A 20,809-nucleotide genomic window follows, 5' to 3' on the forward strand; every position below is an offset into this window, starting at 1 on the left:
ACACCATGTACACATTTATAACGTAAAACAATACACGCATTAATTGCCTTAACACTTTGAACAGAGATTTTAAAAGTATGATTAAAATAATGTCACTGACATAAAATTAAAAAATGATTTATAGTCAAATGTACTAAGCTCACTGGCTGGAACATTTCGTCTGGGGCGGTCTGCGGGCAATTTTAGGGAGCTCGAATTGCGTAAGAACTCGTGACGTCAGAACGGTCACAAGACTCTACTAGTTGGGTCTTTCGCAGTAGTTAGCTAACAGTGCAGAGATGTGGGCAAGGAAGCCTGCAGACAAGAACGATAATGGAACACAATGGAGGAACCGGTTCTGTGAAATAGCGTTGTATAAATAATTCCTTAACATTTTAGGTCTCGGGATACAGGATTGAAACCCTTAAAGGATTTATTTTTTATTGTTATAACGTTGTCAAAGGCAGAGTAGTATATTATCGCGTGGCGTATTGTTTATTTATTAGGGTTGTTTTTTTTTTCAAATCGAACAACCAGTTTGGATGTTGTTCTGTGGCCAACAATAACTAAGCCGAGGCAGAACGTGGATCCCATCTTTTCTCGGCTAACTGGCCTTGTGGCTGGTTGACACAGTTGGGACCGGTGCTTAGGGGATGTTGTCCGTACTCTCCTATGGTAGACTGGTTGCCAGGGCTGTCATCGGCGGTCTATCCCAGACAGACAGCCGCGATTACAGCCTGGTGACAGCAAGCTTTGGATTTGGGAAGGATTTTCGCAAAGGAATTCTCAAGAAAGGGATGTGCTATGGAGACGACGCTTGTTTCATTGCACGACACAGATCTGCCGATGTCTTAGGTAAGTAAGGCTAGTTAGCTTGCTAGCTTTCATTCGACAGCCTACGCTCTGTTCCGTAACTTAAATGTTCCCTTTATTATAAGAAAAGAAATGTGTGTTTGACTAACTTAACACATCGAATGGATAATGTTAACAAGGTTTGGTATATTGTGGTGATACGGCATGACTGGTGCTTAAAGAGTGCTCGCTTTCCTGTGTGCCACATTGTGTAACATAATCGTTGTGGTGTCGGCTACAGTGACGGGGTTGCTCGCGATTTTCTACTTGATCTTATCTCTTTGAAAATACATCTGCCGTTCAATAATCAGCCACGGAGATAAGCGAACATGACAGACATGAAGGAAAAGAAATTTATCAGACTTCACGAGTGTTGGGACTTTCGCTAAACATGCATTAGCGTAAGGATTCATGAGCTGGCAACAAAACAATAGTGACGTTTGCCTTTGTGGGCGTGATATTCATTTTCATCCAACCAGCTGCAACTGCTCTGCATGTGACTGTTGTGAGGTTTTAGAAATATCTTTTATAGTCGCCGCTATAGAGTAAAATACCATTTATATTTCAAAACATATAGGAATGTTATGCTCAGAGTGTAAAAAAATGGCCATATTCAAACTGTTAAAGATCTTGACGGAAGCAGCTCGAGGAATCTGTAATGATGTTTCTAGAAAAACAGGTTGCCGTTGCTAACTGTGAGAGCTATTTGTCCGTTTGATTTGCGTCTTCGAATATTTGTACATATAGAACGTTTTGTACCTAAGAGGTCAGAGGGGTCATCTCGGGGGCTGCCCGGAGAAATCACTTTGTCTTAGCCGCAGTAATGCAGTCCTGTTTATAGACCTTTGAAGTTATCAAACAAGCAGTACGTCACAGATTACAAATGCGTACAACACTGTTCTCAAAATAACTTTTTCACACAGTTCTCGAATGTATAATGAGCAAACAACTTCTGTCACGAAATACTAGGTGACGATGGACTAAAAAGAATGTTGGCGTTGTACCACATTTAAGAACACTAGAGGACGGTAAGATGGTACAAAGGCGGTAATGGACACAGTAGCGTAAAGGCCTCGTTTGCCTAAAGAACAAAAGCCCATTGTGTACTTTGGTGTGTTGTCTTTACGGATTAAATTAATATTGCAACACTACTGCTTTCAAATATTAAAGATGTTCTATTAACCAGTAGCTCTACATCTATCATACCCATTTGACAGTATCGATATAAATAATAACTGCAGTATTCGGTAGTATTTCAGTGTGGTTAGGTTCCACAAAGTATAACAAGGTCTCATAACTGTCCTTTATCTGTGTGTTGATTGGTGAATGAAGGTTTAATGTTAGATAACACATTGTAATAATCGAATTGATGATCTAATATAATCCATGACAATCCGATTAATGTTTTTAAATGAATAGACTATATCCAAGATCATTTGTCTGTAGAGAGGCAGACTGATTTTAATGGCATCGTGTCACCAGGTCACACCCCATCGTAGATATCCTTGTTGGCCAAACTGCCTAGACCTACTTGGCACATACTCTTACTGATCTTACACAAGGCAAATTAACCTAATTAATCCACCTGTAAAGCAGATGAGTACTGATGCCTGAAGGCTTCTTGTACTGATTTAAGTGGAAGCTGAGCTGAAAGGTTTTTTGTTATCTCTAAAGGCACTGTTTAAAAAGGTGTTTACTCTTAGTTTGAGGATAGTATACATTTCGTGATGTAGTAAATTAACAGAATCTGACAAAAGAGGAGGCAACTGCGTGCTCAAAATGTTTTGTGCAAGAAGTGAATGTTGGTTTTGAAATTCTCTAATCTTCTCTCGATGTCTCTTTCACTCACTTCGGTAAGTAGCTTTGCATACGACATTTGCAGCACTGCAATCGATAGCAAAACCCAGAGGAGATGCAGGTTGACAGAGACTTGCCTTGTATGGAAACCTAAGAGGATTCCTGCATTGTGTCTGTGGAGCCTTTTGGAGGAACTGCCTTTCTTGGAAAAGTTTCCAAAAGGGATACAAGCCATGAGGTTATGAGGGTGGAGTGGTGGCTATGTGCCACAACATTCTTTCTCGATTTATGGACATTTTTCCTCACTCATTTAGCGTGATCATAAAAATAAACATGAGCCCTCCTCCCTCACTAGGTATGAGTTCTCAGAGAGATCTCACTGGATGACGCCTCCCTTCTCCTGTTGTCGATTCTATTCACAAGTCTCCCAGAGTTGTACATGTGTGAAAACACAATTTGATACCTCTCGGTTGACCGCACTGAAGCAGTAGAATAAAAATCTGTTATCGTGAGAATATCAACCTATGTGCTTTCAAGATTATGAATCTTATAAAAGCAACTATAATCACAAGTATCAAAACGGACTGCAGAACACTTCCCAGTTTTTTTTTGTTTTTTTTTTTGCTTTTTTTTTCCCAGCATTCAGCAATGTGTTCATATTTTGCCTATGAAACACATGTTTATTGTAGTAGCTGTGTTTTCATTTGCAGTCCCGACCGTTCAAAACCAACAAACTCTTCCTTTTTCCAATAGGTGTAGCGGATGGAGTGGGTGGTTGGCGTGACTACGGGGTCGACCCCTCCCAGTTCTCTGGGACCCTGATGAGAACGTGTGAACGGCTGGTCAAAGAGGGACGTTTCGTACCTAGCAACCCAGTGGGCATCCTCACAACCAGCTACTATGAGCTCCTTCAGAACAAAGTACCTCTATTAGGTGAGTGCACTACCATTGTCTGGTTCATAGAGGTAGAAACTAATTATTAAGATGTAAGAACAGTGCACACAAATGAATAGCCTGCAGCTATTCAGGGAAAATTATAGGTTGTAGCTTTTGTTAAGTTGATGGGTCTAAATGTGAAAACACATTGAAAGGTGTAAAAATAAACTCAAGAGCAGCTGTTTGTTGGTGAAACACTGTCATTTGCGTGTTTTTCAGATAGGTTTTTTTTTTTTTTTGGAGACTTTTTTTAAATTGCTCGGTTGATGCTGATATTTAAAAGTCATAATAATACACATCCTGTAAAACCGATCCAAATCCATTTGCTTTTCATCTGATCTCGGGGCAGCTGATCCCACTTAGACCCACTCTCCTTTGTTAGGCTACACTGACTGAAGTGAATAACAGTTCATTGTCACAAGAAATTGCTGGGAGGCTTGTCCAGACTGTACAGATACAGACAGCAGTTATGTATTAGCGGTATGAGTCATAGAGAGACTCTCCACAGGCCTTTGTGTGTCGTGAGTTTTGAATCTGAGGCAATGCTTCTTTCTGTTAAGGCGATTGCATGCGTCGATATGCTTCCGCTATTCACTGCTTGCACCAACATGTGGGTTTAAGTAAACACATTCATTGTAAAAAAAAAAAAAAAAAAAAAAAAAAAAACCCAGAAGAACGAAAGAAGAAAGAATGAATAGCATGTCCAAGGTCTGTAACTTTCCACCTCGGGAGTTTTCCAGCACTACGGTATTGTTTAGGCGTTTTATTTTTCCTGAACTATGTAGTAAATGTTGTCTCTGATGGGATGGAGCGTTCTGCCAAAGAGCAGGTCATGCTCTGACAAAATGAGTCACTCGCCGCACTACTTTGATTGAAAGTGTATGGAGTTTGTTTTGTGGTCGAGATGATTCATCTGTTCCAGAGTTTAGGCAGACATTTTCTGTTTTTGACCAATTATCGCAGGAGTTCTGGTTGAAACTCTACAGAAAGACCTCACATGACACACATTTGGCTCTTTTTATGGTCAAAAGGGACTTTTTGGGCCCAAAGTCCCTTTTTGTGTCCTCCCAAGAAGCGGCCAAAACGACAAAATAATCGTTAGGCTGGTAAAAAAAAAAAAAAGGCAGGCTAACTGTATGATTTTCTGTACTTTTGCCTACATCATTGTGATATCTTTTTTTTTTTTGATGTGGTTTCTCAGGAAGCAGTACAGCCTGCATAGTTGTACTGGACAGGCAGAGCCATCGCCTCCATACGGCAAACCTGGGTGATTCGGGGTTCCTCGTGGTAAGGGGCGGTGAAGTGGTGCATCGGTCTGACGAACAGCAGCACTATTTCAACACCCCGTTCCAGCTCTCCATCGCACCCCCTGAGGCTGAGGGCTCGGTACTCAGCGACAGGTATGACAACCCCTCCATTGTGGCTTTAATACTGTGGCTTTGCAAGCAGAGATTCTCCGCTGGTGCTTCAATGAAACATAATCCTGGCTTGGAACGGAAGAGTGTGATTAGCTACTCGCGCTAAGGGCTTTTAATGTTAGCTTGGCTGGATTAATGTCCCCTGTCGGTGGGAAGTGAACTGTTAGGCAGAGAAGGTTCTCTGCAACCGGCAAAATGATGAAACACTTTGCCCGTTGGTGACCAACTCTCGCTGTCTCACAAGGGTTCGCCTTCTCAAAGCGCTCATCAAAAATTAAGAAACAATCCAGGGTACGGTTTGCCGTCGCTTAACCTGGGTTATCTTAAATGGAACTGGCAGATGTCAACGAGGTCACACGTTACGAGGGCAATGGTGGCCATGTGCCGCCTTCCACCTCATTCCAGTGGTGTGCCAAGATCTTTGCCGTGTCTGGTCACCGGGGAATTGTGTGGGAGGAGGATCGTATTGGATGACTGCCAATACATAGTATTCGTCCAAAGTCTAATCACCTCGGGAGGGGGGCGGACTAGAAGCCCTCTCAGTATCGACCAATCCGGTTTCTCTTACAGCTGCTGTTTTTTTGCCCTTTGTACTGTTACAGACTGAGTAGTTCTGAGAGCATCACGTGTATCTGTGGCTTCTAGGCACTGAACCCAAATAATTTTTTCTCCCCCTTTTTGAGAAACTCTGCACCCTTACAGTAAAACAAAAAGCTGACTAAATTAGGTGGAACAAGTCTTCTCGTAGAAACCCATATTGTCTGAGCCTTCACAATAAGCTGCCTTACTTGATTTTTGCAGTTTTTGACTCATGCTTGACATGTATACTTAGGAGTAAAAAACGAAGATAATCTCACTAAGCACATACTACTATAACTATATACCACAAAGACAGTTCCATCGCATGAGCAGTGAAGCTTCAGCCTTGGACAGAACTGATGTCTGTCCAATAGGTAGGCCAGTAGAGTGATGTGCTTCGCTGCCAGATGTTCTGTGCTTCATACTCGGGGCTGTATCCATAATACTTTAATCTGCTCTACTTTTTTCTTTTTTTTGTCCTATTCCAGAAGCATGTACAGCATCACTTTTAAATCTTTGTGAAAATTGTGTATAAACTTTAAATGGGAGACCTGTTACAAGGTTGTTTTTTTTTGTCAAAGTTTTAAGCACAAAGTACATGAAAGCTTTCCAGGAACTGAACTTGATGCCTGAGTGGTGATCCTGCCTCTATGTATCCTCTGTGCATTTCTCCGTAGTACAAGGACTGCTTTTTTCCAAAGAAAACCTAACGATAGTTTTTATTTTCAATCTGGTGCCCTTCTTTGACCACTACTCTGTGAGGTAGAGATGATTTCTTGTGTGTAATAACAGGTCCTTGTTAAAGAGGCATAGTCTGTAGTTTGTACTGAAACGCACCGCAATAATGCCCAAAACCTCCAAAACCAAAATTTATGGACATATCACATAAAAGAGGGGGACACAGAACCTCGTTTGCTAAAGTCTGTTTGAAGACGTAACCCAACCTCTTTTTAATTATTTCTTTTTTTAAGTCCTTGTCATAACGTTTAAAACTTACAAAATACTTATACATCAATGGTTTCTATGACAAAGAGGAAAACTGTACAGATTTTTGGAGCGCAGAGGGGGGAAAAAAAACCAAGCCTCCGTCATAACCGTGGTCTAAGCAGACCACAAACAGTGCGCCTGCATTTTAGGCACAAACGGTAGGAAATGATGTGTAGACCCTTAGCCGCCTGAGGATGAGGGAAGTGGAGCTTGTGGCTAAGCTTACAGGGTTTCACAAGGCCCAGACACAAGCGATTTCTGTGGCACACCATGTGGGCGAGCCAACCCAAAGGATGTCAGGGATGGCTGGACTCGGCCGCAACCTGGTTAGACTAAGCAGGGCGCAGTGAGGAGGAGGAAGGGAAGGTTAAGCGGTGCAGGAAACCGTATTATCCTTCTGAACCAAACCGTACGCTCCACAGACGTCTTCTGTCAATATTCAAATGTTGCAAACACGAAGGCGAGAGTTCTCTCAAAAAAATAAGGATAATGTTTTATGATTTATAGCTTTTTTTTTTCTTACAAACTGATTTAGGTCCATACTTGAAGAAATCCTGAACAGTAAAGATGAAGAGGAAGAGCATGTTTTTGCTCTTTAGATAACTCTGAAAAACGTCTTTCCGTTGAACTTTGACAAAGCTTTTGCTTTTGTTGGCTGACACTTAATCTCTCCAAAAACTTAACTAGCTTGTTATCTCCCGCGTCATGAACTATTCCAAGTCTGAGAGCCAATTTACCCGAAGTTCTCATGAATCACACAAAAAATCCACCTCTATCTCCCATAGTCCCGAGGCTGCTGACAGTTCATCCTTCGATGTCCAGCTGGGAGACATCATTCTCACAGCAACAGATGGACTCTTTGATAACATGCCTGACTACATGATCTTACAAGAACTCAAAAAACTCAAGGTACTGATCTAACTCTTGGCACACACTCTGTAAAGATCTTTTTTTTTTTTTTTAGGTTAGATTAAAAGAATGTGATAGCAGTGCTTGCATCTCGCTCGTTTCAGAACACCAACTACGAGAGCATCCAGCAAACGGCCAAAAGCATCGCGGAACAGGCTCACATCCTGGCGTACGATCCCAATTACATGTCGCCCTTTGCGCAGTTTGCCTGTGACAACGGCCTGAACGTACGGGGTGAGTAACTAGCATTTCCGTGGTGAAGGTAACTCTGTTGCTTCTCAGGAAGTACATCTGCTGAGGAGTCTTCAACAACAACCAATTTGCTCCTCTCTGAAGCCAAGCGAATGAAATCAATGTATTCTTTGTGCAACAGTTGTCCAAAAAGATTGTATTAAAAAAGAAATGTAGCGATGATATACAATCTTGCTGGGGGGTTTTTTTCCTACTGCACCATAGTGTCTCCCAGAGGTCTATTCATTCTAGTACGAACTTCTGACGAACAATGCAAGGCGTGGAGCTAACAGATGTTCTGCCAGTCTGTCAGTCTTTCAGTCATTGTCTCTCACACTGGTGTTTTCTGTTTTGCATCTCTACAGGAGGAAAGCCAGATGACATCACAGTTCTTCTTTCCATAGTGGCAGAGTACACAGACTAGCATTTGTTCAGAGGGCACTGTGCCTCGCGCTGTCTTCCTCTCTCTCGGTTTATTGGACTGGTGTCTGTTTCCTGCTGGCAGGATTGGGGGGGGGGGGGGCGCTATTGTTATTCAAGATTGTTGATGGCTTAACCTGAACCTCCCTCCTGGGGTTCTCATGTCCCGACCCAACCTCTTGCCTTGAAGGTTGTTAGTCTTTCCTCCCATTCATGATTGGCTTAAACAGAAGGAAGATTCCATGTTGATCCAACCTGATCTTGAACCTTGCTTAAGTTGAGGGGCCGTCTCCATCCCTTCATTGCCAATCAGTTGAGATTAAAATTAGTTTTGATCAGCGTCACATGGGCAGCGTCTCACTGGATCACAGTTAAGGAAACAGACGTCTCATCAGCGGGCAGTCAAACATGTCATGGAGAGGAGATTTTTGTAGAGGGCTACGATAGCAACATGTCAAATGTCTCTAAAATGGCAGCAAGCAAGTAAAGAAAGGATGGAGAAGAGCAGAGTAACTTAAAAGAGTAACAAGGTTGCAGCATCATAGAAATTTTAGAGAATGTAACTATGCAGAATTGAGAGACTCTGGAATGGGCGTGGCTTACCAAAGCCAAGGTCATACGGCAAAGGTCACTGGCAACTTTTTTGCCTGGTCAGTGTTCCATTAGAGCAGCACCTGGTTTATTAGCAGCTACCTGCTATCCGTCGTGGTGTCAAAAGGCCACTTATCATGCCAAATCTTATTTAAGCTTATTGGGTCTTAAGTAGCTGCCACCTTCTGTCAGGTCCAGTCTGTTGAGTTTAAAGGGCAGGACTTTTAGTTCGGAAGGAAGATCCGACACTTGCTACAAAATCACAGTGTTCAACCACTCGAAACTGCACAAGATGAAAGTCAAACAGCAAAAGATAAACTGTTATATGACTGAACATGCAATCATTACACGTGGATGCCATAATCTTTGGGAGTTAAAACATGCATGAACGAAGATGGTGAAGGTTGAAGATTCACTTTCGCATGTAATTTAAATTGAGGAAAAACTATGGATGTATGTCTTTTTACTCACCAAATGGGTTTATTATTTTAAATATATATATATATTGGCACTAAATTAAAGATGCAAATACTGCATAACATTTTTAAACTTCAGGGTCCAGGGCAAAGAGATGTTGCTCTAAGTTTGCTTAAGAAGAAAATTTTACATATTTTAAATATTTATGGTGTCAAGAGCAGTGTTCGTCCCCTTTACCCTCTGTTATGTGTAAATGGCAATGCAAGAGACTGCAAGATGAGTTGAGTGCACAGACAAGAAGCCTCCTGTCCTGTGTCCAGCACTCTGTCTATCTGTCTGTCTGTGTGTGTGTGTGTGTGTGTGTACGTGCGTATGTACGGGTGCACAATTGTGTGTATGTGTTTTCTATCTGAGGTGTATATATTTTAATACTTAACTTGTAGATCTATGTATGTACTAAGATGTATGAAATGTGTGTATTTGGGGAGAGTAAGCGATTTGACAGATGTTGTAATGAGAGTGTATTTGCTGAGTTTGTAGGTTCTGTGACTCTTACAAAAATGTCTTCTTTTTTTTTTTTTTTCTTCAAAAAACTTAATTTTAAATGTCCCTTGAGGTGTATACTGTTAACGCACAAAGCTAACGCTAGCATCTGTGAATGCTTACAGTGGATACATGATGGGTCACATGATCTAATAAAGGTTTATTTTTATAATTTTCTGGGGGCAGTTTTTCACAGGTTCACGTTAGATTGAGATTAAAAATCATGACAGTTTTAAGTATTGGCTCTCATCCAAAGTGACACCAAAAAAAAAAAAAAAAAACACACACATTTTCTTTTCAGGCAGAAACAAATAGTCACACTTCTCACAAATTCCATTGAAAAATGATTCATTTGACATGTATGCATAATTTTTTTTTCAGTGCATGATTTATAATTGTGCCTTATTCAGGGTCTTAGTAGCAAAAAAAAAAACCCCTGCTGTTTCCCATGGTGTGAATGCCAGCGCTTTAGAATTGCCCACTCTCGTCAAGGAGCTATTTTCATGGCGGGGTGCCCCCCCGCCCCCACTGCCTTAATCGGCTCAAACTGCAGCATCTTATTGTGAATTCCTCCGCTCTCCCTCATGGGAACCATGCCTGTCAAAACGTTCAAGGTGAACTACTGAATGATATATTTTCGCACAAAATCAGTACCATTTCAGGATTAGCTGTAAGATCCTCAGGTAGGGTGTACAGTGGCATGGCTTATGTAACACTCCATTGTTTGCACTCTCGCAGCCAGTAGCTATTGAAGTCAACAGAAGCAGGATTTAGCGTTCTTTTTCGCTAGCCGACGCTGATTATTTAGGTGACAGAAAAAAAAGAACACGTTATCTGTTAGAAAGCTAAAGATGTTTGTGTGAGAAGAGCACGACAGCAGTGACGCGTTATCTTTTGTATCCTGCGCTAACGAACTATCTGATAATTATGCTTTCGCATCTGTTCTGCCATTCAGAAGAAATGACTGGCTTTGCATGTTGGTCATATTCAACACATAAAAAGCACTAATATTAGCCTTCAAGTGAGGATGTTTTCATAGTTTTGACATAACTTTTAGGTTATTTCCCACATAAAACTTAAACCAGCTTGCAAACTGTGGCGAGCACAGATTTCACTAAGCAAACTTGATGCACTTACAGGATTACAAATGAAGACAGAGTCATTTATTCACCACCCTTACTGAAGACAGGAGAAACAGCATGTGCTTGAATATAATAACTTTTATTTTTCTCCACCGCATGGCAAGGTCTTGCAGTGTACGCTCTGCATAACTTTCTGAACTCAAAGTAACTCACAATTTTATCACACATAAAAGTGTTATAAAGTCAGCGTCCAACCGACAAGTCAGTTATCCCTGACCAACATACAAAACTGTGTCAGATTATAAATCCCATGCGTGGATTAAGGATTACATTGCCACTGACCGAACTCATGAGAATAAGGCTAGATGAACACACAAAGACAGTGCAACATCCCATTTCACCTGAACCATATTTTCAGTCTCTGACAAGCACATTCATTCTCCAGTCAGGAAGAACACCACATCACACAAAGCTTCCTTTTGATTTGGACTGATCACCCAATTACAAAAAAAAGTCATTATTTGTAATTTATAAAACTGTATAAAGAAACCGATATGCTGTAAATATGTGATGTAAAGGTTCTGTAAATATATTTTCAGTGCTGTATATTTAAATAAAGACGACAATATTTATTACTCATCTGTGCTTGTGGCCTTATCTAAAATGCTCCATCATCCATTTTGCAAGATTTTGCATAGCACACTCGACTTGTATTCAGGATACACTTCCGTAAGGCGTTGAAGAACAGAATTTCTTAGTGGTGAGTGAGTCAGTGTCATGGCTTTCAGCCCTGAACAGAGAGACGAAACAAGGGGCGTCTCCCTGGCGCTGTTTTTTTTTTTTGTTGTTGTTCTTGTGGTGTAGCGCCGTATCACCGAGCCTCTGTGAGAACACAGAGTGCACTATGTTTGTTTAGGTACACATACCACACTCTTTAGACAGAATGCCAACTGCATTGCTGCAAAACACAACACGCCGAAAGCACATAACCTCATTTGTCCTCTGGGGCCATTTCATTTTATTTTTTTTTCTTTTCCCCCTTTTTATCTTTTCTCAGGGTGTTTCTTAAAGATATCAGATGGGAATAGCATGTTCTCGTAAATTACCAGAGAGAATTCCAACAAGATTTGATCATCGCTTCCGCAAACACATTTGAAATCATACAGCAGGTATCGTGCTCTCCCAATGTATTTACATCCAGTAACTTAACAAAAGCAGGAGCAGCTTAAACGGAATAAACAAGCTCCTGTTATCCACCCGAAACTGAGGGGAGGTTCTCTGTCCTCCATGTATAGGTATACCCTCTCAGTGTCCATATATACTCCACATACCTCCCTTTATTTACCTGAATTAGTGCTGCATTTTTACTCCTTCGCCTTCTCCTCCGTCATCCTCGGTGTCACTGCCACACACCAGACTGGGCAGCTCTACGTCACAGTCACCGCGCTGCTCACAGGACACAGCGCCGAACAGAAGCGAACGAATCTGTTTACAGACCAAAAAAAAAAAAAAACACGATGGAAATCATTCTCAAACACTTACATACTGAGGTATTAGACTTTTGACTGTTTGCTCAGGAGAGAAGAAAAAAAAAAATCTTGGAAAAGAAGCAGTCATGCCGTGATGAGACACTATAGACATATGTTGTGCCAGCAAAAGGTTGGGTTGAAGTTTAAGGTCAGAAGATTGCGATTACACTTAGCCTGGACATTAACACATGAGCTGACAGCACAAGGCAGTCCAGGCAAGAGAAAGACTGGGCATTTGGAGTAAGAGATCAAAACACCCAGTAGGATTAAAAAAGGTTTTTAAAGGGTGAACGAACAGCTAACCCACAGATAACCCCATGGATCAACAACAACAACAACAAAAAAGGACAACATGGCTGCAGCAGTGGGTAGTCTATAGTAGACTAATAACACGCTGTTCTTTACCTCCTGGCATTCAAAGCCTTCCACACATGAGCCACCACGTCGATGAACTTGCTGACCCGAAACTTGTTTTTTGAGGGGGTTTTTTATGAGCTCGTACGTGACTCCTAGCTGTCCAACGTCTCACCTTGTATGTGGCAGGAGTTATGGGTGTGGGGAGGGCCTGGCCCAGGTCCTGCGTCACTCTGGGCTCATCCCTGGGTCTTCCTGCCTCCCGTAACTCCATCAGCCTCCTCATGTGAAAGGCAGGGCTGAACACGGGACTGCTCTGACTGGAAGGCACCCGCTCATGGGTCGAGACACCGCTCTGCTGGGGTGCCGCGTTGGCCACATTTGCCTCCAAACGACCTTCGTTTTGGGAGGGCGCCGCAAGGTGACCTTCACCACCAGATCTGGGAAGTGACAGACAGTTAATATTATGTAATAATAAGTAAATCGATAAACCGACTGTTTCTGAAGTGTAACTACACACATAAATAAGGACCAATCTTGAGACCTGCAGTCTGTTCTCAGTGTATTCAGCTACAGTTATAAGCGAAATATTAATCTGACAGAATCTTTTTTTTTTTCCCATTCAGAGGCCATAGGCAGTGGACAGCTGTAGCAGCACTGGAAATGTTCCAGTTTATGGTCACCAGCAAAAGGATAATAACTGTGCATATCGAGGTGGAGAGCGACGACATTTGCATACGACTGTCCGCGGAGGAGGGAGACAGAAAAGGGACTGGAGGCCCCTTGAGTTAACACCAGAGCCAGAGCCGCGTGACTGCCGCGTACACTGCCGCACGTGCAAGCATGTGTGACAGGGGAACAGAGGCGAAGACGGTGCGGGGGGGGTGTAGTGACAGTGAGGGTCTGACAGCAAGAAAGCAAGACAGAGGGGGCGAGCAAGAGAGAGAGAAAGAGAGAGAGAGACTTTGATCAGGAGGGAGGAGGGGAGAGTAAGAACAGGACTAGTGAAGGCAGGCGTGTGAATATGTGAATTATCCCCCTGGGGGGGGGGGGGCTCTATGTTGAAAATGGGCTCCCGCCTAGGGCTGCCTGCCGTAAGAACTCCACTCCACAACACGCGGCTCACCGAAAATTTAGCACAACAACTGTTTAGAAACAGAAACCTGGTAACAGAATATCCGTCTCCCTGATCGTGTGTGCGGATCTCCTGTAAACTGTGCATACACCATAGATACCACCTCTGTCTCATCATCCATCAAAAAGGGAGATATGCATTAGCTGTGAGACTTGAGTAATATGTACAAAACCAGCGTGATGCATTGCATAATGACTTTTTTGCTGCTCAATTTACCATATAATTGCCCTTCTCGTATGATGAATAGAGGAGGAAGAAGTTGTTACGAAGAGACTTCACCTGCGTTGAGCTGATTTACGCGTGTGTAAAGACAGCACTGTTTTTCAGTCTTTCAAGGAAAAGAGGAAAGGAGAGGAATCTTTAACCAATTACTCAAAAGCACTGACAGGGCAGAAAGGCTCACCGGGGTACAAAGGTAAATGAGTGCGAGGTGTGTATTTTGAACTTATTTTTCAGAGGAACGATTGCAAGATAGTAAATGTGTGCATAGTACTGTAGTTAAGGTCACCGGCTGTGTATTTTTCATCCAGACAAATACATAATGAGCAACGAATATTGCGTTTCAATTTCTGTTAATGTCTGCTCAAACATTTTCACAAAGGAACCCATGTCACACAAAATCCATTTGACATACAGTCTAAAACACGCAAGAACGTTTTTGAAAATTGCTCTGATTCCTACGAGGCATAAATACTGCAATGAGGAGGATTTTTTTTTTTTTTTTTTTAAAGTTGTCATTGAGCAGGTCAGAGAGGCTACCAGAAGCTCTCCGGCGACCCAGATGTGCAGACCGGTCCAGACCGGCTTCTGTAGCCCTGACACTGAGAGAGAGTGACAGAAGAGAGAGGAGAGAGGGCTGGGGTTGGGTTGGGCTGGCGTGACATCACTGCCCATGCTGGACACATCCTAGAGGGTTGTCAGGCTTAGAATGGATGTGTGCCTGTCAGGACACTGTCCCTGCCTTTACCTTATATGGGCAGGAAGCACTGCATTCCCACTCATCTACTCCACGCCCACTCACAGTTTAAAGGGAAGTCGGCGGTGGCCGAGAGAAAAAAAACCCCCATAAAGCCAAGATGACACTGCACTGGCCAGGAGACGTCACGGACGCAAATATGCGGTTAAAGCGTTAACGTGTTGCGCACGTTGTATCATTTCTGATTTATGCGCTGAAGGCTCGTTAAGTGTTGGAATGATGATAAGATGATAAGTCAAAGAACTGTCCCTCGAGATGAACAGGTGAACATCAAGGAGAAAACTGTGCCCACAGTGTGTTTCGAATGGAGGATAGAGCTGGACACATTCTGAATCTGATACAGAGGATGGGCCCCAGTGAAAAATGACTACCATGTTACAGTGTGTATGGGCTAGGATATCCCACTGCAGTAAAGTCAGTAATAATAGTGGAGATGTTACCTCATTGTACAGTGTCTCGCTGTTGGGTCAGCCTGACATGGTTCTGTGAGGTCTGGGTCTACCAGGGTGGCCAATACTACACTGGCCTCCAATAGCATATCCTCCACACTGAAAGACACAGGTCTGGAGAACAGCATAACAATAATACTACATAAATACACTAAAACACTAAATAATAAATACCATATAATACACAGTATATACAATATGATATGATATAATATATAGTTTATTTAACAATAATAATAACAATACTAACATAATACAGTATAACTATACAATACTATATAATAAACACTAATTAATAAGTGTGTATCATAAGAGTTACTCTGTCACAGTGGAACTAGAAAACAGGACTGGAACAGTCAGAGCACAGAGGAATATCCCCTACACACGTACATCAGGTGCATCTAGTTAAAAAGTTGAGGAGTGTCTGAGAGACTGACAGACTGACTCACTTTCCAGATGCACCAAAGTGAACCGACACTGGCAAAGCATGAGAGTCTGCGAAGGAGAGTAAGCCCTGGGAAAAGCACACACACACACACACACACACACACATTTATGACATCAAGTCTGAGGTCAAGGACGCTGGAATAGCAGTGACTGACGTTTTAAGCTGAAACGCTGTGGGATTAATCACAAAGGGCTTTAGCATCTCAGCCAGCGCCTCTCCTGGATGAGAGGAAAACATCACAACGCCTTACATAAATACATAAAACATCAAAAAAAATTTTCTTTTTTTAACAATTTACGATTTTTACAGCGTTTCAAAAAACAGGTGGCAAATTCATCATCGCCATACCATAAACCCCAAAGAAGTTTTCTTTACCTAGGGCTATTTTTGACTTCCTGTCCCCTGCTCTCCATATACAGGCAAAATTTCCTTGGACAGCTTTCAGTTAGTTTCATAAACACAGCACTCCTGAAAACTATTCAGAAAATCCGGTTCTGTAGCGCATGAGTAACTCTCGATAAAAAAAAATGGTACAGCGATCAAGGAGAAGGGACAGATTAAGCACCGGACGTGGGGACAACCTGTGACCTCTTTGGCTGCGGGAGTGGGGTCAGTTCTAAAGAGAAGGTCAGTGGAATGTGCGATGGACATGTTGTGCTCTCCAGCCCTGTAACTCACTGTGACAGGTTAGGACTCCACATAAGTATAACAGGGCTGACCATCTGTCCCGTACAATCAGCGGCTGACAGAAACACACGGGGATCTGCACGCCACGTAACAGCCGTCTGCAATACAGGCCTGCCTCGGGCGCTTCGATTGCCAGGAACGAGGCTAAAGTTCGCGAGACCCAAACAAAACGCTGCACGCCGAGACCTTGTTTCTAACAGAGTACGAAATCAATATTTAAATAATGAAAACAAAAGTGAAAGGATTTTAACACATACATGTCTGAATAATTTGCTTTCTCTTGCCTAAAGTGCATTTTGTCACCTTCATTATTACACTTTCTAAACCATTACAGCTGAACCAGAAAACAACCTTTTTTGTTTATTTGTTTACCAGAATCGTTTGGCTCGACATATCTGTTTGAACAAAAAAAAAAAAGAAAAAAGGGCATTACAAGTTCAAACTCATTATTCATCATCAAAGACTAAAAAGAAAAAAAAGAAAAAAAAAAACGAGGAACATTACGCTACCGTATTTGATAGCAATGATTCAGTTCCTCGTGGACTGGGCACAAGTGAAAATGATAGGTGCAGCGCCTCCAGAACATCTGGGTCCCGGGACAGAAATAAGCCTCCATAAAAACAAATCCGGACAGACCGAATGAACCCCCCCCCCAACCCCTCCCCAAGTGAGCGCAAACACACAAACGCATCCTGATTTATTCATGACACGCTGGCACACGCGGACCCAAACACATACGCGCTCACATGGCACATGTAGCTTCACACTGTGTCAATGTCTCCCCAGGTCAAGTCCTTACCCTGAGTTCCTTAAGACAGAAGGTTATGTCCGAGTCCACTCCGACTTGATAGTAGTCAAATTCGTTTGGGTGCAGGGATATTTCGGTGTGCACTGAGTTCACATGATCTGCACTCAAACAGTGGGCAGAGTGAACACTCTAGTGAACACTGTGGTGTTAAAGAGAGTGTTATGCATTGATAAAATAGGCCTAAATCTGTATATTATCTTCACTGCCAAAGGCCAAAGGATTAGCAGTTTTAGAGGTTAAACGTGTTAAAGGAATAGGTTTAATTAAGCACTGATGTTCAATTTGCTAAATGCTAGATTTAAATGTCCTAAAGCAATATGTTTTAGAGGTGGCATATGACATTCATGGCTGGTGGTTGGACTCATGGACAGTCCTAAAAACTGACATGAATTTCTCACCACATTCCTCGTCACAGTAATTTTTGAAGTTCGCTCTTTGGGGAGATATGGAGAGAGTGATTTCCTGCTGTGAGACTGGAAAGTGCATCACTATACCACCTAACAGTCTGAGATAAAAAAACATATATATATATACACTGCATTACTATGCCACCTAACATGATGAGATGCATATATAATGCATATATATAGTGTATTACTATACCACCTAACAGTCTGAGATAAAAAACATATATATTTATATATATAAAGTGTATTACTATACCACCTAACAGTCTGAGATGAAAACATATATATACACGCCTTCATCCATTTGTCAAAACTAATAACTATCACACACATCATCCATACTCTTTCAGTCTTTCTGCATTTTTAAGTAGTACTATAAATGAGCAAAATGCTGGTACTCAGTATTTCATGTCCTGTTTGGTTAATTGGATTAGATGTGAACAGACAGTGTGTGCTTTACTTTGCTTGGGCTTTCAGGACATTTGGACAGAGATGGGTTGGAAACACTGCCTGAAGAGCCTCACACTCCTGGTAACCCAAGTTATGAGTCTTGGTGATCCCTACCGTGAGAGAGGACAAAGACAAAAAAAATCTACAACTTGGTCATTGAAATGACCCTAAAAAACAATCTGATTACATTTACAATATTATCAAGAATTTTCTGTCAACCAACCAACTTGCATTGCACAGCTACTGATTGAGCTGCCTCTTTTTCCTGGATGTGCTATTGTGAAATGTGGATATATTGTGCCCCCTTGTGGTTACTTTGGCTAATGCTTCCAATACTCATACACATCATCATACCCAATTCACTAGGGAACACATGAGCAGTAACTTACCATGGCGACAGTAAAACTGGAACATCACTCTATTTTCTGAGACATTGAAGGATATCTCACATCTGTCTACACTGCGCTCAATGGTTGCTAGGCAGCGGAAGAGTGGCAACACTGACTTAAAAAAAAAAAAAAGACAAAGCAATAATTTCTGAGTACTACATGGACACTGAAGATCCTGCTTTTGAGATTCTGACTGAAATGGTTGAGTCTGGATTTCATGCGAGATCAAGAACAAGGTTCTCTGAGAGAACTTGCCTGGATCATAATTAAAACTGACTCTTCAAAATCATAAGATCCGTGTAATTTTTCCTACACTCTTCTGTCTTTTCTCCTAGATTTTGTTTATACTTTTTCATTCATTCATTCATCCATTCAACCTTTATTTAATTCTCGGAGATACACTGGGGTAGCCCTCATTTTCAGAGATGCCGAGATGTCAAATAAAAATAAATCACACTTTATTCTGTACAACAGATAAACAAACATACTCTGATAACCATCTCAGAGCAGGATGACTGCCCCCTGTGAGTCTTGGTTCCTTTCAAGAGTCAGTTAGGCCCTTTACATTCTAAAGCTATTTCCTGACAGCGTCTACTGTATAAGGCATTATATTAAATAAAGCTGAATTTAACTGAATTGTGAACTCTCATTTTCACTGTAGTATGCTTAATCTTCGTTTCTGGCTCTCAGGTTTGTTCATTTGTTAGCCTGTAGCCATTTCAGGATTTCAAGAGGAAAAGGTGATGAAAATGTTCATTTAAAACAATGTTATTGGTCTCTATGATACCTTCAGAGCTAGCCTGCATTTTACAGCTCCACAGTCTGTCTGTAGCTCTAGGCTATAGTGCTGGAAGAACAGCGGAGAGAACAGGAAACAAGCGTATGCTGAGTGGGCTGTGTTCACAGAACGCACTGCAAACTAGAGAAAAAGAGAGAGAGAGAGAGAGAGAGAGAGAGAGAGAGAGAGAGAGACAGAAGCTATTTGCTTAATTGTACAGCACAGTATTAATAAATGAAATTCACAATGAGATTGCTTTTGCTTATTGAGTTATTTTTACAACTCGAATACATGGAAGCTCCTTGTTGGCACGAATCGATATAAACGAGGAAAAATTGTTCGTGCTCTCCCCGTCGGGGAATCGAACCCCGGTCTTCCGCGTGACAGGCGGAGATACTGTCCACTATACTAACGAGGAACCACATGCAGGTAGTAGTTACTGTGTACTTTGGAGGCCACGCACACATAAAACAACTTGACATAAATAAAGTAAAACAACAAAAGCCGTGGGAAATTCACCATTTCAGAATCATCTTAGTTTCTATCAATAAAGAGTTTACTGAAGAAAAACGTGTTACATATAATTGTCACGGTTATGTCGTTTCGCAAACGACTAAAATCTACAATAGTTCAATCCATAGAGGTTCTCTCGCCTTGGTGACGATCACCGTACCATGACACCAAATTCTAAAACAGAGAGATAATTTGCTTAGAAGTGATCTCGGTCGTCTCATTCCAATCCTGTCCACTGACCTACAGGTGACGCTGTGTTTTTAATTGAGTTTATTACAATTGGTAACAAGTCAAAAAAAAAAAATGGAACGAGAACTTATTTACCCCTCTCTTCATGGGATCCAACCATATGTCCTCGCCAATGCGTGACAAAGCATGAAGGGCCTTTCCAAAGACTGAAAAAGAAAAACTTGAAAGATCTCTAAAAAATACTGCTAAATTTTATAATTACCCAGCTGGTTATTATCTAACTTCTCACATAAACTGTCAGGTCTCCTGTGGTTAACGACTGGCCCTGCAACCACCCCCCTAACTCCCCTCAACATACATCAGTAGGCCTATTCAATGATTGCTGCTCGCTGACAATTGACACTTGCTGAGATGTCAAAACTTTGTAGGTCATTGAGAAATGTCCTCAGCTTCCTAACCATATTAGTCTGAAAATGGATTTTTACCTTTAACACCATTTCCTTCGATAATACACCTCATTTCTTGTATTTACAAATGGAGATAGCACCGCAAAGCTAACAATCTATCCTAAATATTCTAGTCTAATTTTGATTAGCTAACTAGCCATATAGCTTTAGCGTGTCTGTTTACTTGGATTATGTCTGTGTACGAAGTAATAATGGTCAGCCGTGATGTATAGCTTGTAGTTTCAAGGTAATTAAATCGTTGTCTAAACGTGTATGGTTTTTTTTCTGGTCTTCAATGCATAATTTAGCTTCTTTCCTTAAATGCAAATTCATACGCACAGACACGTTAAGGTGAGCGGGCTGCGAGTAGAAACACCAAAGGACGCGCGATGTTTGCGTTTTTTCCTCAACCTCAAGTGTGTGATGATGGATTTACATAGCAAAGTGACAGTCAAATATTTACTTTGGGCCAAATGACTACGAACATGAAAGAATGTCTTTGTATGTCCG

At 41.7% G+C, this 20,809-nt stretch overlaps 2 protein-coding genes and 1 non-coding gene across 3 annotated transcripts; 1 reads left to right on the plus strand and 2 right to left on the minus strand.

Moving 5' to 3' along the window:
- The first annotated feature begins 280 nt into the window (after window positions 1–280).
- On the plus strand, window positions 281–9,466 carry pptc7a (protein phosphatase targeting COQ7 a). Its single transcript, XM_030775156.1, has 6 exons — window positions 281–834; window positions 3,382–3,561; window positions 4,766–4,964; window positions 7,334–7,457; window positions 7,562–7,691; window positions 8,054–9,466. The coding sequence occupies exons 1-6, from the start codon at window positions 633–635 to the stop codon at window positions 8,110–8,112; spliced, it is 894 nt and encodes a 297-aa protein (XP_030631016.1). The 5' UTR covers window positions 281–632; the 3' UTR covers window positions 8,113–9,466.
- Window positions 9,467–12,091: 2,625 nt separating this feature from the next.
- On the minus strand, window positions 12,092–20,372 carry rad9b (RAD9 checkpoint clamp component B). Its single transcript, XM_030765399.1, has 11 exons — window positions 20,339–20,372; window positions 19,989–20,059; window positions 19,161–19,292; window positions 18,374–18,488; window positions 17,995–18,094; window positions 17,526–17,632; window positions 17,119–17,225; window positions 15,634–15,698; window positions 15,176–15,298; window positions 12,800–13,064; window positions 12,092–12,226 (listed from the first exon to the last, which is right to left on the minus strand). Exons 1-11 carry the CDS (start codon window positions 20,370–20,372, stop codon window positions 12,092–12,094), a joined length of 1,254 nt encoding a protein of 417 aa, XP_030621259.1.
- On the minus strand, window positions 19,498–19,569 carry trnad-guc (transfer RNA aspartic acid (anticodon GUC)). The gene has a single exon. It is a non-coding gene; the product is annotated as a tRNA-Asp (tRNA).
- Window positions 20,373–20,809: the final 437 nt, after the last annotated feature.

This window comes from Chanos chanos, chromosome 1 (assembly GCF_902362185.1).
Source record: "Chanos chanos chromosome 1, fChaCha1.1, whole genome shotgun sequence".
Classification (NCBI taxonomy): Eukaryota; Metazoa; Chordata; class Actinopteri; order Gonorynchiformes; family Chanidae; genus Chanos; species Chanos chanos.